Source organism: Centroberyx affinis, unplaced genomic scaffold (genome assembly GCF_046629955.1).
Source record: "Centroberyx affinis isolate AG114_WGS23_722 - 3 ecotype Tasmania unplaced genomic scaffold, CSIRO-AGI_Caff_v1 ptg002495l_1, whole genome shotgun sequence".
In the NCBI taxonomy this organism is placed as follows: Eukaryota; Metazoa; Chordata; class Actinopteri; order Beryciformes; family Berycidae; genus Centroberyx; species Centroberyx affinis.
The window spans coordinates 199,906-215,482 of NW_027280721.1; the positions used below are offsets into that span (position 1 = coordinate 199,906).

General features: G+C 43.1%; 1 protein-coding gene across 2 annotated transcripts; it reads right to left on the bottom strand.

Moving 5' to 3' along the window:
• Nucleotides 1-1,847: 1,847 nt before the first annotated feature.
• On the bottom strand, nucleotides 1,848-15,577 carry crlf1a (cytokine receptor-like factor 1a). 2 transcript variants are annotated; one of them, XM_071534149.1, is made up of 9 exons: nucleotides 15,224-15,577; nucleotides 11,302-11,580; nucleotides 9,891-10,020; nucleotides 8,886-9,055; nucleotides 6,454-6,611; nucleotides 4,506-4,580; nucleotides 4,271-4,364; nucleotides 3,049-3,233; nucleotides 1,848-2,869 (listed from the first exon to the last, which is right to left on the bottom strand). In XM_071534149.1, exons 1-9 carry the CDS (start codon nucleotides 15,294-15,296, stop codon nucleotides 2,846-2,848), a joined length of 1,188 nt encoding a protein of 395 aa, XP_071390250.1. In that variant the 5' UTR covers nucleotides 15,297-15,577; the 3' UTR covers nucleotides 1,848-2,845. The 2 variants fall into 2 exon arrangements, with proteins under 2 accessions (XP_071390250.1, XP_071390251.1); XM_071534150.1 differs by having other exon boundaries at nucleotides 3,045-3,233.

The window sequence follows — 15,577 nt, forward strand, 5'->3', positions numbered from 1 at the left end:
AACCTGTCAACCTTTTCCGTCCTTCTTTTCCTTCCTCTTCTCTTCCTCTTCAGGTCCTCTGTCACTTCAGACACATCTTCCTCTTGTGCAGCTCTCTCCAGGTGAACCACAGCCTCCTGGACTGAATTATACATGATCACAAGGTGAAGAAACCTTATCCTGACCAGGGCCCATGGGTACGGCCAAATCTGCTCTTCGCCTCCTCTTCTAAAGGTCCCATCAGGGCAAAAGGTTTTCACACCATCGCTCCCGAGGCACGGCTTCAGATTGTAGCAAACAAGTGGGCTGTGGGTTTCATGCAAAGGCTCCAAAGAGGAGAGACGGGGGTCACTGAGGCTAAGAGGAGATCTTAGACTGATACAAAACCTCCAAACCTGTATAAAGACATTGGTATTGAAGATGACAATGAAGTTTAATCAAGGATTGAGCATAATAGACTAAGAGGGAAAGTGCTTTGTTGAAGTAATAAGGACTTCAGTGGTAAAGCACACCAGTGTTCTCAAATTATCACTGCAACATTAATCTCATCAGAGTAGCATGTAATGCAGCTCATTTGTCATTCTATTCCAAGGCTTTGGGTTACTACTGCTCAACTGCTGAATGTGTGGTGTACATACTGAACTACTCAACTACAGTATGTATGGTGTAACTAATAGCATCTGTGCCACGCTATTGGATATTAGACAAGCTGAGCAGAGCGTTGCTGTAATGACAACCATGGAAGGAAACTTAAGTTGTCCACACTCCACAGGGACTGATAAATCTTAAAAAATTAACCAACTACTTGCATTATTTTAGTTACTGACTACATTTTTAGATCAAAACAGCATCTCCAAATGATTATTAGTTAATTGCCCATTCTACTAACTCTATCCCTAAAGACAGAGGTAACTAAAGTCTTTAGGGCAGAGCCATAACCAAAACAAAACAAAAAAACACTGGTTAAATATTAAGCACCGGTGACTCTGGACGGTCACAGGCTTAGTAACAGGACTCTACTGTGTCATCAACAGGAGATGAACAGACTACACATACAGGCACTGACTGTAAACACATCCACTGTCTTAGGTTACCTCGATACCCAGTGAGACAATGCAGGAAGCAGTGTGAGACGTGTTAAAGGATGTAACTCACTGTTGTGGGACCAGGAGGAGATGATGACCAGATTCATTAAGGAAAAGATTATGCAATGACAATATTAGAAATCTCTAAATTCTTCTGGGATGTCAGTTAACTGACAATTTAGTCCCAAATTGTTTGTGCTCACTTTGCCAGCTGATGCTGTTTGACAAATAAAGTGTGTGTACTACAATGTAGAGCAGCACAGACGCAGAGGAATAACCAAAATGAACTAGCAAAATAAGAAATATTTGCTCTGACCAGAGAATGAAATATTTTGATAGGAAATTGACACCAATGTTGTTATGTGGGTAATAAGTTTTCCCTCTGCCCCTGCTTTATCTATTCCTATGAAACCGTTATAACATGTCCTGTTATAACAGCATGTTATACAACATGTATTCTGTGTATTTGGGGGAGAGAAAATGCTGTTTTAACGCCCCCTCATCAAAATTGTTGGTTTTGGACACATCAGCCGCTATTTAAAAATATATGAATTCTGACAATCTGATAAAAAGTCCCACATCAAATAGTGACATTATGTCTCTCTTGTGTCAAACAGTAAGTCATACTCCATGCAGAAGCCTAAATAGTCAAAAACACGATAGATGTGAGAAGAATATCCTTCACAGGAAGAGCAGAGGTGCATTTATCAATGTGTATACAAGTGTGTGTTCAACTCATTTCCAAACCTGGCGTTTCTGACAACTTTTTTATAGAACATTAGAGATTGATAACAACTTCAGTCAATATTTTTTTTTTTTTACTAACTAAACATAACTTAAGAAATAAAACATAACTTTATACAGTTTTAAATATGCTGGTACAATTCAGTACAAAAATAAAGGCAGTGAAATGTCTCCATACACAAACACCATCATTTCATCAGTCACATACTGTCACTCAGAAACAGATGAATCCTCGGGGAACCTGGATGTTCCACTTACATAACAAAGCTTAGATTAGAAATACTGTAATGATGTTTGTTTTATCAGGACTACAGTGAAATTTTAGGCTTTGATGGGAGAACCCATTCACCGTCCATGGACGTTCTCCAAGTGTGTGAACTGAACAACCACTAGATGGTGCTTTGGATCCACTGGGTGAGCTTTGAGTCACCAGTCCTAAAGAGATCCTCCGAGTGGTTAGACGAGATCCAAAATGGCCTTGGTCCCTCTTGAACACAGAATACTTCTAGATGCTTCAGGAACACTTCTAGTTTGTTTGACACTGTTGTCTTGATCGTCTTTGTGCATATTCAGAGCAGGTATGTAGCTGCATCCAATGTCTTTATACATGCAAGTCAAGCGTACCTTGATGTAGTAACACAGTTTGGTGGTATTTGTTTATTCCAATGTGGACAGAAAGTCACAACGTCCTCTTAGAAAGCAGAGTAGTCCACTTGTTCTCTTTCTTTTCCCATGCCACGATGCTAGGATGTCCAGGACTACCACACCCTCTCAATCCATGCCGATTGCACCATGTCAGGCAAGATAGTGCTCATACTGACTGAGGAAGACCCAAAATCCCACAGTTTGTCTTTGGGTGTCCTCTCATGTCCATGAATAGTATGCACGCAAAACTTCCAGAGCATATTGTCTTTATAATTCCCACATACGAATGCAGGCTCTCTCTCTCTCTCTCACACACACACTAACAAACACACAAATCACACTCACTCATTTGTTTTCTTGACTTGGTTGCTGCTTGTAAAAGGTAGTGTGTGCTATGATTTATCCCCTTGGAGCACCTAAATGAAAGACAAAATCTGTTACAAATCATTGACATGAGCTTTTGGAAATAGACTGTTGCTGTGGGTGTGTGTCGTATATGTGTGTGCATGTCTGTTATTTGATTTGATTTGATTACATATGATTTGGATATATACATGTTTACTGCTTCATCCCTCCATTAGTGATGCTTACCTACCTGGTTGCGAGCTTTGTGCGATTTCTGCATCAACACTCTCCACTGGTCGTACAGCTTCATGGACATGCCGCTGCAGCCGTAGGCGTGTTTCCGCACCCAGCCGAAGAACTGCTTCAGCTCCCTCCGCAGGGTGGAGTTGGAGTCTCCGCTGGACTTGGAGTCACAGGAGCCCGACATCAACCGCTCTACATGGAGGGAGAGGGAGGGAGGGAGAGGGAGAGGGAGAGAGAGAGAGAGAGAGAGAGAGAGAGAGAGACTTTGACTTTTGGTGTTTTGTAATGAAACATCTCAACACAGAGAGAGGACGGAGCAGTTAGAGGACAGAGAGGAAAAAAAAGGAGAGGAGAAAGAGAGACAAGGGAGACTGAGAGTGTGTGTGTGTGTGTGTGTGTGTGTGTGTGTGTGTGTGTGTGTGTGTGTGTGTGTGTGTGTGTGTGTGTATGTATTACGTCAAGGTTAGAAATTAATAGGGGCTCGGGGCGAAAATGCTGTGGAAAGTTCAGGCTGTAAATGCCTCCAATAATTAGGCATTCCCTTTCTTTGGTTCACCCTCGTCACAATTGATTTTCTAAGGTTTCCAAATGTTCACATGTGAAAGCAGCTACTGTCCCCCGTGGGCCACCGTAGGGGATTCGTGGGAACCTATGAGCAGGGGATTCTTTCCAATGCATTCTGGCACAGAAAACGAAGCGGTTTTTGATCCGAAAACAATCGTATACACAGCCAGAGGCACAACGCAGCCAGCAGTGTAAGAAAATACCGACCCCACACTAACCGCTGTGTCAGCAAAAAATAAAACAATATTGTAAAAAAAAACTCAACAGTCGGGGGGTGGAGGATGGACTGGTTGGGAACAGAGAGAGGGGAAAACGCCTCTGTCCTCATCTGTGAGGCCTGCTGCCAGTTTCCAGTGGTGGGAAATAAGTGTGGGATATGTGGTATATAATGATTTAAAATAAAACAAACCTTAGTGGTGAAAACTGAGAGTCCATTGCGATATGCAATAATATAATATGCAATTGAAATGTATTATTTCATAGTTCAATAAAATTGACCAAAAAAGGACCCCAAAAAAGGACCCCAAAAAAGGACCCCAAAAGAACAAAAGAAGAAAAAATAACAAATAAATTGGGCAAAAAATGCCCTCCGAGTTAATTTTTTTACCTTGGAGTGTGTGTGTGTGTGTGTGTGTGTGTGTGTGTGTGTGTGTGTGTGTCCTCACCACTGAGCGGTGTGGATGCAGCGGTGGGATGGCTCCACTCGCTCCAGATTCCAGCTTTGCGAGAGCCGTAGATGCCTACAGGGTTACAGCGAACCTGGAGAATATACATTATAACTATTAAACACTGAAACCGTGCAAGCACTGAAACAAACACTGAAACTTTGAGCCACACGAACACATCCATACACAAACACACACACAAACACACACACGCACACACACGCACATTCCATACCTGGACAAAATACACCGTTCCTGGTCTCAGTCCAGCCAGTCGACAAGATGTCTGGTTACCAACATCATCCATCACCTACATGGAAAAAAGACACGCACGCACACAAACACACATACTGTAGGTTGAGTGCTGTAGGTCTGACCACAGTCTTAAATCCCAATGGGCAAAAACTACAAAAAGTACGAGCCAGAAGCAAGATGTAGGAAACACAACCGCAAACCATGTACAGACCTAAACATGCAGGCGCACCACACTGTTTAGTAGCTGCTAATCAGCGTGTTTATAACAATTTTTGACATAAGTGTGTCCTCTGGGAAAAATCTGCTGTCTATTACTTATTATAGATCTGGATCTGTGGAGACACACGTTACACACACGCACACACACACACACACACACACACACACACACACACACACACACACCAAGGGTGGAAGTAACTGATTACATTTACTCCCATTACTGTAACTGAGTTGCTTTTTTGTGCTCTTCTACTTTTAGTCAGTAGTCAGTAATTTTATTTACACTTTTTGTACTTTACTACATTTTAAATCACATCCATTACAGAGTACAGATTTTGTTTCTCTCTCTATAAGCATCAGAAGCAATGTAAATGTCTGAATCAATATAAATTGGCCAGTTGTGGAACCATTCACAGTGAACGATCAGTCAGCAAAGAAGAGAAGAGTAATCAGGCTTTATTTTGTGCACTTTATTCTGTAACTTTCAGATTTTTCAGATTAAAAGAGTGAGTCTTGTATGAGTCGTGTATTTTTACACCGATGATTTTTCTTCTACTTACTGTAAATTTCAGCAAATTTCAGTCAGCAAAATTTCAGCAAGGTAACAGCACATACACAAGCATGTGCAGGTACACATGCACGCAAACATACAGATAGAGACAGCAGGCAAGCACAGACAAATAGATAAATAGCACAGACAGGCAGACAGACAGACAGACAGACAAACGACAGACAGACAGACAGACAGACGGACGGACGGACGGACAGACACACACACACACACACACACACACACACACCAAAGCTAATAAGCTTGTTTCACAGTTCCCCACTTTCATAACCACCCTGGCATTCTGTCTGTAAACACTTGCCCTGAACGATTACAACAGAAAACAGAGCATGGAAATTACAGGCATCGGAGGGCTAATGATTTGACATGGGGAAGCCAAATCCAGAAGTTACTGTTGAGCTTCTTTATGGCCATGCTGAAGACATTAACAGTTGAGATGTATTCCTTCATTCCTCAGCATGACCTCATGATTAGGGCCGGTTCAGAGCGAAATGGCATTTGTTTTCACCATGAAGCCCTTAAAGCCACTTGGATTGAAGTCTATTCTCCTCCTTCATCCCTTCGCTCCCTCTCCACTCCCCTTCTTTTCTTTTTCCATTTGCGAGCAACGACTTGCTTATATTACATCTGTGTAATTCCCCCTTAATTACTGAAGAATCTTCACTCTTACCCAGAGGACTCAAAAGAATTCTGGGAAGCACCATCTGCGTGGCTCAAGGTCTCACATTGTATTTCCATGCAATAAATTTGAGTCCTCCTGTCCAAAGTTAGAACAGAGGTAACCCAGGTCTGAGCGGCCTTGGTCTGTCTTGTTCGCCCCATGAAAACCTGACTTCTAGGCATCTGATTGATTGATGAAAGTTTTTGAATGGCCAGAGGATTAACTCATCTGGCAAAGCGGGCCTCAATCAGACTAGATTAGAGGTGATTACAGCATAAGGATGAGAAACAGCTGGGACGGTGCTGTAGTGAAGTATCTGTGTGTGAGTGTGTATATGTCTGTGTGTGTGAGAGAGCGCCAAAGAGAGTGTGTTTTTGTCTGTATAGCTGTGTGTCTAGCGTGCCTGTATGTCTATATGTCTGTGCCAGCTTGCGCCTGTCTGTCTGTGCCTTTGGGTCTCTGTGTGTCTTTTACCTTCCAGTCTTGGCTGTCCTCCAGTCTGTAGCGGATCTGGTACTTGGCCTGAAACAGGAAGTCTTTGAGAGCGGGCGGAGCCTCCCAGCGAACACTCAGCTGGTCCTCCAGCTCCCCGACACGACTCACACTCACACCTGACGGGGGGTCCGTGGTCACTGGAGGAGGAGGAGGAGGAGGAGGAGGAGGTTATTAAGTGGGCACATCCCATCAAAGTTAGGGTTAGAGATAGTGAATGACTATGCTCATGAGTCTGGATGTCAAAAATAAGGTTGTTTTTGTATTAAATACCTCCGCCAGAGATGATATTTTTCACTCCTGTTAGTTTGTTAGTCTGTCGGCCAGCTGGATATTTCAAAAACGTATTAATGGATTTCCATGAAATTTGGTGGACAGACAGGCCAAGGAACAATTGATTTGATTCTGGTGGTGATCTGGATCTGGGATTTCGGCCATTAGACAATTAATCTTTTTTTAGCCGTGTCTACGAAACTAACGGCAATAGAGACTTGATTCCAAATCCTAAGAGTATGTTTGCAGGGTCTAGAAATCAATTTCACTTCAAATTTAAGTGATAGGAAAGACGTCTTTGAGTTGGCGAAATGTTCAGCGTTGGCGGAGGTTAGCACTCTCCAAGTGCTTTCTAGTTTCTGAAAAGTTGAGTTGTTGGAGCTGGAGGCTTTTCATCTGACAACAATTATCCTTTTGACATACAAACATGTGGTGGCAGACCATGTTTTAACTTTCTTCACGTTTTGTTTTGGGCTTTTGAGATCATTTCAATATCCATCTCAATTCCATTTCATAATGTCATCCCTCCCTTTACCAATAAACAAACAAGATAACCCAAGGGGGAAAGAACAGAGAGAGGGAGGGAAAGAGGAAGATGAGAAAGACTAAGTGAAGGGGTTTACATGCGAGGTACAGGAGGAGTAAAATTTGTTTCTGGGCTCTGATATTTCTGATATCTCTCTGAAATAAGATGCGTTATCCCTATATGTGCGTATGATGTAAAATGACATATTAGGGATGAATCGCTGTTAAGATATGTTGTGTAATTCTTCAGCACATCCACATATCAGAGTAAGACACCGACACAAGTTCCCTCTAGTCTCCTGGTTCAGAGGATTCCCCTTGACTGTGGAATGTAGGGAGCTGTAGGTGTTTCCGCCTCGCCTTCATAACTGATTGGACATGACCCTAGACATGAGTCACTCACAGCCCTCGACGCAGGTGTGGCTGCTGTGTTTTATGACTTAGTGGTGGGTGATAATGCCGTGGAAAGTGCTGAATGAGAGAACGGCGAGGGCAACCTGAGTGCAACACGGAAAACAAACACACAGAAACCGCCTACACTACAACTCTACCTCTCAGTTTCCATACTGTTGCCATGCCCTGCCCTGTCCTCGGGGTGTGTAGGCAGGTGTGCGTGTGTGTGTGTGTGTGTGTGTGTGTGTGTGTGAACGTGCATGCGCGCATACATTGGGGAACGGAAGGGATTACAGTTTGATGGACACTTGTTTGCTTGCCAGTGATGTTTTCACCTCTGAAACTTTATATCGTTTTCTCTCAGTACATTTCCCCGACACCAGAGCGTGTTAAGAGTGAACCAGGTGAAGAGTTCCAAGCTAATCAGTTTGTATTATTTCAGGTCCAAGTCTTAAAGCCTCAAAGCCCAAACTCCTCGGGCCTCAGGGGTCTACAGCAGGCTAGGAGACAGGATTAGGTTAGAGGATCAGTCTGGAACATTCCATCACTACATAAAAGGAAGTTAGCGAGCATGTGTGCGTGTGTGTGCGTGTGTGTGCGTGTGTGTGTGGGTATGTGTGTCCAGTGAGCATGAGTAAAAAGAAAATGAGCTCATCAAAAGAAAAGGGCGTTTCCTGTCTCCTGACATTCGTCACACACCTACGCCTGTCCAGGTGTGTGCATGTGCATGCATGTGTGTGTGTGTGTGTGTGTGTGTGTGTGTGTGTGTGTGTGTATTCGTGCTAATGAGAGAAGGGAAGAATTCTATCTTCCTGCACTCGCCCTCTCATTTCCCTAAACCCCACCAAACCGAAGGTTAAGACCATGTAACATAACTTTAAAAGGGAAAACCACTCAGTTGCTATTAGTGTTAAACTCTCTCCCGAAGCCAGAACCCAGAGAACTGAAACTTGAGCCGCTGTCCTGTACCGAAGGAATAAAATAAATGAATTTGTACAGCGAGCGGTTTCCCTCTCTAACCTTTTCCCGCCATGTAAATGAGGCTGGCATTAGAGGGGAAGGTGAAGTCATCCTATATCAGAGCCCGAGGGTTCATTGACAGCGGGATCTAAGCTCTAAAAGAGGGGCTCTGAAAGCAAGAGGGTCAAAGTTCACACACATACACAAGCCTTTGCCTTCTCTCTCTCTCTCTCTCTCTCTCTCTCTCTCTCTCATACACTCACCCACGTCTAGGATATCCAGGGTGATGACATCAGAGGTTGCCGAGCCCAGTTGGTTGGAGGCTTCCACCCAGATCTCGTAGGGCGTGAAGAGAGCCAGGTCCCGCGGGATGTAGCAGGAGTACGGCTGGTTGTGACTGTAGTCCTCACACTCCCTCTCCTTCCCGTACCACCTAGGAGGAACACGACACATAAAATCCTGACATACCTATGGAGGTCTAATTTGTGATCCCATAAAAACACATTTATTTTGTGTGATAGAATTTGTTGTATAATGTGTTACGAGCTAAGAGTATATCTGAGACTTGTGTGTATATGAAAGTTTACAGAAACACTAGCAGCCTTAAGTTTGTACCCATGGATTATTTTTTATTACTGTAAATCTGACCGAAATAAAGGATCTCCGTGCAGATGGTGTACCTGAGGGCGCTGCAGAAGGCAGTGGATCTGAGGTTCTAGTTTGCTGGCATGCATGCGAAAACCTAGTCATTTTATATTTTGGTGTTTTTCAATTACTTATTTAAATTGGAAAAATTATGTGGATAGTTTTGTACTCCATGACCCATTACAACCCATCCAAAACCTCATCATCATAGATCATAGATTTTTAAAAATGTGTTTTGACCAACTCCTGTAAAATGTGACATTAATGTTTTCACCCTATGGCTGTGACTGAAGAGTATACACTGCAAAAATGTTCATCTTAACAAGTCATGTGGTCTCATATTCAGTCAAATTATTATTTTTCTTAAAACAAGGGAAAATTTCTGCTGATGGATTGAGATATTTCCACTTAGCTCCAATTCTGTTACAGTCTGCTTCAGGAATTTTCCACAGACAAGACTGAAACTTGAAACTTGACACTTGAAAACAAGTTGATTTGGATCAGAAACAATTGAAATGATCTCACCCCACGTTGGCATCTTTTTTCTTTAATCTTAAGAAAAAATAAAGATTTTAAGACTCCATACTAGATGGATATGTTCTGCAGTGTAGCAACATATATACCTGAGTTTGTACTTGAGTGTGTATTTTGTCCTGATGAAGGTCTCTCCCTGTCCTCCTGGAGCCCAGCGGCAAGTCAGGTCCTTGGTGTTCCTGGACCAACAGGTCAGATTGACCGGCTTCTCTGGAGGCACTGGGTGATAGAGAGAGAGAGAGTGATGGAGGGATGAAGAGTAAGAGAAGCGGGAAGGTGTATGAAGTGGGGGAGAAAGGGAGATAGGAATATCGGGGAAAGTAAGAGTGAGGGAAAGGGAGATAGAGGGTGAGAGAAAGTGTAGAGGAGAACATGTGGGGTCAGAAAGTAATTCATTACTCCACCTTGCTTTCTCTCTCTTACTTTCAAACTTTTAGGTCAGGGCAAAAAGTTACCTTCAGCCATTAGCTTAGCCTCCCCCTACTGAGTGTAATTGACTGACGAGCGATGTTCCTCAGAAATTGGCGTGTTTTTTTCTGACTTTGTGTGTGTGTGTGTGTGCTGTCTGATTTGGTCAGTCAGGAACCCTGCCAACATTCCTCCTCTCTCAGAACAGAGGGTGCTGAACGCCAGTGTCACACAGAGATTAGGATCCTAACTCGCTGTGTGTGTATGTGTGTGTGTGTGTGTATGTGTATGTGTGTGTGTATGCGTGTGTGTGTGTGCGTGCGCGCCTATGTGCACACGCGTGAGCATGCACACACGTGTTACTTCATGGGTACGTTTTTGCTACTCCTCAGAAGTCATTTTTCATCTCATCACCCTGCACAGTCTTCGAAACTGCCGCATATTTTTCTGCTCTCAAACCCTGAATTGCGAGTGAAGGAGGAACAAAGACCGCAAAAAGTGTGTGTGTGCGTGCGTGTGTGTGTGTGTGTGTGTGAAAAGGCACATGTCAGACCCATGCCCTATGAGTGATAGTGCGAGTAATGGACCACACAGGTGGTAAAAGCGTCACAGTGACACAGTCATGGAGGCCTCTCGCTGGCCTGAGGGCCAAGGCAGAAATACTAAATATAAAATACAGCCACAAGCGTGGAGGGACACTTAAAAACCTGCCCACCACTTCCTTGTTTTCTCGCGATCTTGCCGTCTTGCCGTCTCCTTTCTGTTCTCACCTCCCTTGTTTTCTGTTCCTCTCACTCCTCTCCTCCTGCCCTGTCCTTTTCCTCTAACATGCTTTTATTTTACCATTTCCTCATAGCAGAGCGGAGAGGGAACAGCAGATACCACACACTCCCCCCTGAGAAAATAAGGTTATTCTCTGAGAGGCACCACAGTAACGAGAATAGCCAATAGAATATACAGTAAAAATAAAAAATACTGTATATGTATATATATAAATAAATAAGCCTGACCACGACATGAATGAAACCAAGCTGAAAGCTCTCCTTAGTGTTTACAGTAATATACACCACTGACAAACTGTCTCCAACTTACTGCCGACATAGAGGCAGGAGCCAGCCAAGACATGTCCCCCGGGGTTGTGACAGACCAGGTTGTCACCGGAGCGTTGCCGGGAGGCAGGGAGCCTAGCCAACGTGACGCTGAGGGCGGTGGGGCTCAGCACGCTGTAGGAGGAACTGGGGAGCCGCCGGCCGTTCAGCGTCCAGAACAGAGAGCTGGCGTGGAGGCCGAGGTCGGGGTTGACCCGGCAGGTGGCCGTCAGGCTGGAGCCAATGGGCAGGGCCGGGTCCTGGGGGTAGATGGCTGCTACCTCTGGGGAGGGATGGAGGAGACGGAGGTTAGAGGGAGACAGCCGATAAAATGAGTTGGAATACGTTCGAGCTGAACGGCAAATGACAATTAAGCGACAGAGTGGAAGAGGTTCGCTCAGTAAAGGTGAATAAAATAGAAAAGGACAAAACAGAACAGAATCAAACAGAACAGGAGAAGAGAAGAGAAGAGAAGAGAAGAGAAGAGAAGAGAAGAGAAGAGAAGAGAAGAGAAGAGAAGAGAAGAGAAGAGAAGAGAACCTAACAGAACAGAAAAGAGTAGAATGGAACAGAATGGAATGGAATAAGAATAGTTCACATTCTTTAGGCAGGAGGGTTGGCCCCCTACCTAGACAACACTTCACAAATCATGTAAGTAAGATGCTTTCTCTGGAGAAATCACTATGCAGCGAGTGAGAGCTTCCAACACTTTGTCAGACCACTATAAATCTCAGCCTGGGGCCACATCCATTCAACTGCCAACTACCTCCGCCGACAGACACTATGTGGTCTTTTTAGGAAGAGCAACCTTTGAAGAAGTTAATTTGACTATAACTCCATGCCAATATTTATACCATAACACCGGCTCAGACACAATACTTACACACATTCACGCACACGCATGAACACACTGAAACTCTTGCACATAGCTTAGTTATCCATGTCATCAGATATAGGGGCAGGAAGGGGCCATGATTAGCCAATCATATGCCGATCCAGCTGAATAACAATCATTATTTACCTATTCCAGGCGGTGTTAGTGTGGAGGCTGAGGGCGGGACATTCCCCTGGATCGGGGTGTGAAACCCCCCCAAGTTTAACCACCGTAACGATAGACGCAATTACTGCTGTTTATTGTCTCTGCTCGACAAGCTCACAGGAGGAAATGGCTTGTAAAATATGATTTGTTTGTAGAGGTTTCAGGCCTCTTGAAGTATGGCTCTGATCAGGGAAGGTGATGAGTTTAACCCGTTGATAGTGGAGTATGGATTATAAAACACAGCATGATTTTTAATAGTCTGTCTGGGCATGTTATTCCAATTAAAAAGAGTGTAAGTCAAGGGTTTCACTCCAAAACACTATACACCCATTTTGGAAAACCTTTGCTCCTGGAAATGCATCAGTCTGTGTTTCAAAAACACAGATAAATCCATCCTAAAACATAACTATAACATGACAATAGACATAAACAACTAAAATAAAGCTCTCAGGATAGCTCATAACTTTAAGAGTAACCCTTACTATACTCTACTTTCATGCCAGCAATCATTTTCTTCAACTGGTGGATATCTCATGTTGGACTGAAACTCTTCATGTACAGAGGAAAGGAAAAGACAAGAACTCAGCAGAAGAACAAGTGAAATCAACAGATCAAATTCCAGCCAGTCTGAAAACCTCTGAGAATGGACTAAAACAAGATACACATCAGCTATGGCTGAATTTAAGCCTTTGTTTGACTGCTGGTGTCTGTGATGGATTGAAAAATGGGAGCTGGTTTTTGACACTTGTGGTTATGCTGTCAGTCCTCAGGGATGCATGAAAGGCCTGTAATGCCCTGTCCTGTTTCTAAAGCGCTGTTTACCATTCACTCGTCCATGCAACAGCTCAAAAGAAGACTATGTTTTCCTCGGTCCGCCGTACAAAAGAGATACATGTGGAACATTTTGACGGGGCGTTGTAGGCGAGTGAATTTAAAGGAAAAGTCATGTAACATTTAGCCACACTGAGCCATGCAACGCCATCTGAAAAGGGAGTAAGGAGACAACAGCAGACAGCTTTTTTTGATAGATTTACATTTATATTTTAGACATTTAACTGATGCTCTTATCCAGAGCAACTTACAGTGAGTGAGTGCAACAGTATAATAAGATTAAATTCCTAGATCACCAGTATTACAAACAACCATTAGGAAGAAGTGCAAGGGCCAGAGCCACAGTGTCCTGACAGCAGATGTAACATAACATTCATGTGATCCTAGAATAGCATATGAAGTGGAAATGAAGTAGAGAGATGAGGAGTGAGGAGAGAGGATTTTTCAAAGCTTCAAAACAGGAGCATTTTAGGGCAAGCACAGGAGGGAGATATGGGAAATATGGATATGATTCAGAAGTTAAAGGACATCAAACATTAATCTGGCATAAGACCTGGGTGTATTTTCCAAGGCTAATGCTTTTCAGTTTGTGAATAGATTTTTGGTGTCATAGCAGTTCTTAAATTGTCATATCCACCATAAATTCAACTGTTTCTCTGCTGACAGGCCATAGAGATTTAAAACGTTCAGGGCTACTGTAATCAGATTATATGTACTGTACTAAAATCAAGTTATATGTTAACTGTTAATGCGCAGTAAAATATTCCACATCATAAACGCTTTTGTATTGTAATGGCAACCTGTAAAACATATGCTGAGTGAAGGGAATAAACGCACAGTAAATTATTAGAGTGAATAAAATAATAATGGCTCATTATGCTTTATAATAAACAACAGGGCAGCTTTATGATGAAGGCCCACTGTCTTCTTTAAGCCCCTAAAACCAGACTTTATTCTGTCAGTCTCTTTCATCCAGGATGAACAAGAGAAGAGGACTTGGTCTTTACCTATGAGCTCACCAATAAAAAATAATCCGGCCACTTACGGGGAGCGGACACAACTTTGATTTATTTACGTTACTGTCCATTAAGCTGCCGGTTAACATTCTCTAAGACCCGACCAAATGATGTCACTGTTTTGTTGCGGTTCGTAAAGCCCCATGCTCCATGTGTTAAACGAATTATGGCCCGACTTGTTGAAATTCAACCTCCTGGGAAGGTTTGCAGTGCAGGAATACCGGGGCATACAACCCATACTTCACCACCATCACATCAATAATGTGAGCTTCCCATGCCAAAGACCTGTTAGGCTATATGAAAACGTGTCATTTGTCCTTTATTATGTGTCCATAAATTGTTTATCAACCAAACTGCAACTGTAGTGTCCCGAGAAAGTGAGCTCAATATTATGTAAGGGAAGAATCTATGGAATTACTGCTATTTTGCATTGGAACATTCTTCATTGCTTTGCATTTAGTGATATAATTCCTATAGCCTACTACTTAATGACAAATCACTATAATATTCCTAAAGGGACTTATATTATATCTGTGGTACTTTTATAATTGCCTTGTGTCGTTTTTGCTCTCCTAGGGAATCCCAATAATATTCCTATTATAGTCCTACAGGGACTGTGGGACTGTCTGTGTCTCAATAGTGAGGTTATAGTGACTTTATAGTGACTTTATCGGTACTTTATGGCATTTTTATCCCCTATACTAACACTATAATATTCCTATAAAACTCCAATAGGGACTTATAGTTTTGCTGTGATGTTTGCATAGGCTATGACCCTTCTAAAAAATTGTTTTATGGTTACAATAGCTCTTTTTCCGTATTCGTTTTATCTAAACGTTAAAATCATTCAGAGCTGGAAAAAAAACCCTCCAATCAATTTCAGACAGAGCTTTTCACAGTAAGACCCGTTCTTGTGACACATACAGTGCAGTGATCTCGGCACGTTGTGGACCAAACTGCAGCCTGTCCAAACCAACCAAACCCTCTCTACCACCAAGACCATGGCTTTGCGCATCGATGGACATCTATGTGCAACTTACGTGTGGAGAAGGACAGCACGCCGGGAACATACAGCATGAGGAAAATCAAGTAGATTTCCAAGACGGCTTTCATTTTCCCCCAGTGTCTTGATTCCTCGTCCCTGTGTTGTTATGATCTCGCCTTTTGACGCTTCTATCGATCCTGGATAGAAATTACGCACACTGGAAAGAGGAAAAACAGCACGGGTTCAAGTTGAATGCTCCGGATTTTATTAACTAGACAACTGTCTGCAGCAGAGGAGCGCACTAGAAAAAGAGTGACCCAGTGGAAAAAGTCAGCCTCTGGGAACCCGTAAGGAAAGCCGTCCTCAATATAGGCTAAAACAATGGGTATATCACGTCTTGTTTGTAGTC

What these genes read in the sequence shown, in the direction of transcription:
- crlf1a (XM_071534149.1), bottom strand. Translation starts at nt 15,296, where the DNA reads ATGAAAGCCGTCTTGGAAATCTACTTGATTTTCCTCATGCTGTATGTT. An exon ending in ACACTCAAGTACAAACTCAG is followed by an intron (nt 9,056 to 9,890) that starts GTATATATGTTG and finishes TGTTCCTCCTAG; the next exon opens with GTGGTACGGGAAGGAGAGGG. An exon ending in CGCACAAAGCTCGCAACCAG is followed by an intron (nt 2,870 to 3,048) that starts GTAGGTAAGCAT and finishes TCTTTCATTTAG; the next exon opens with GTGCTCCAAGGGGATAAATC.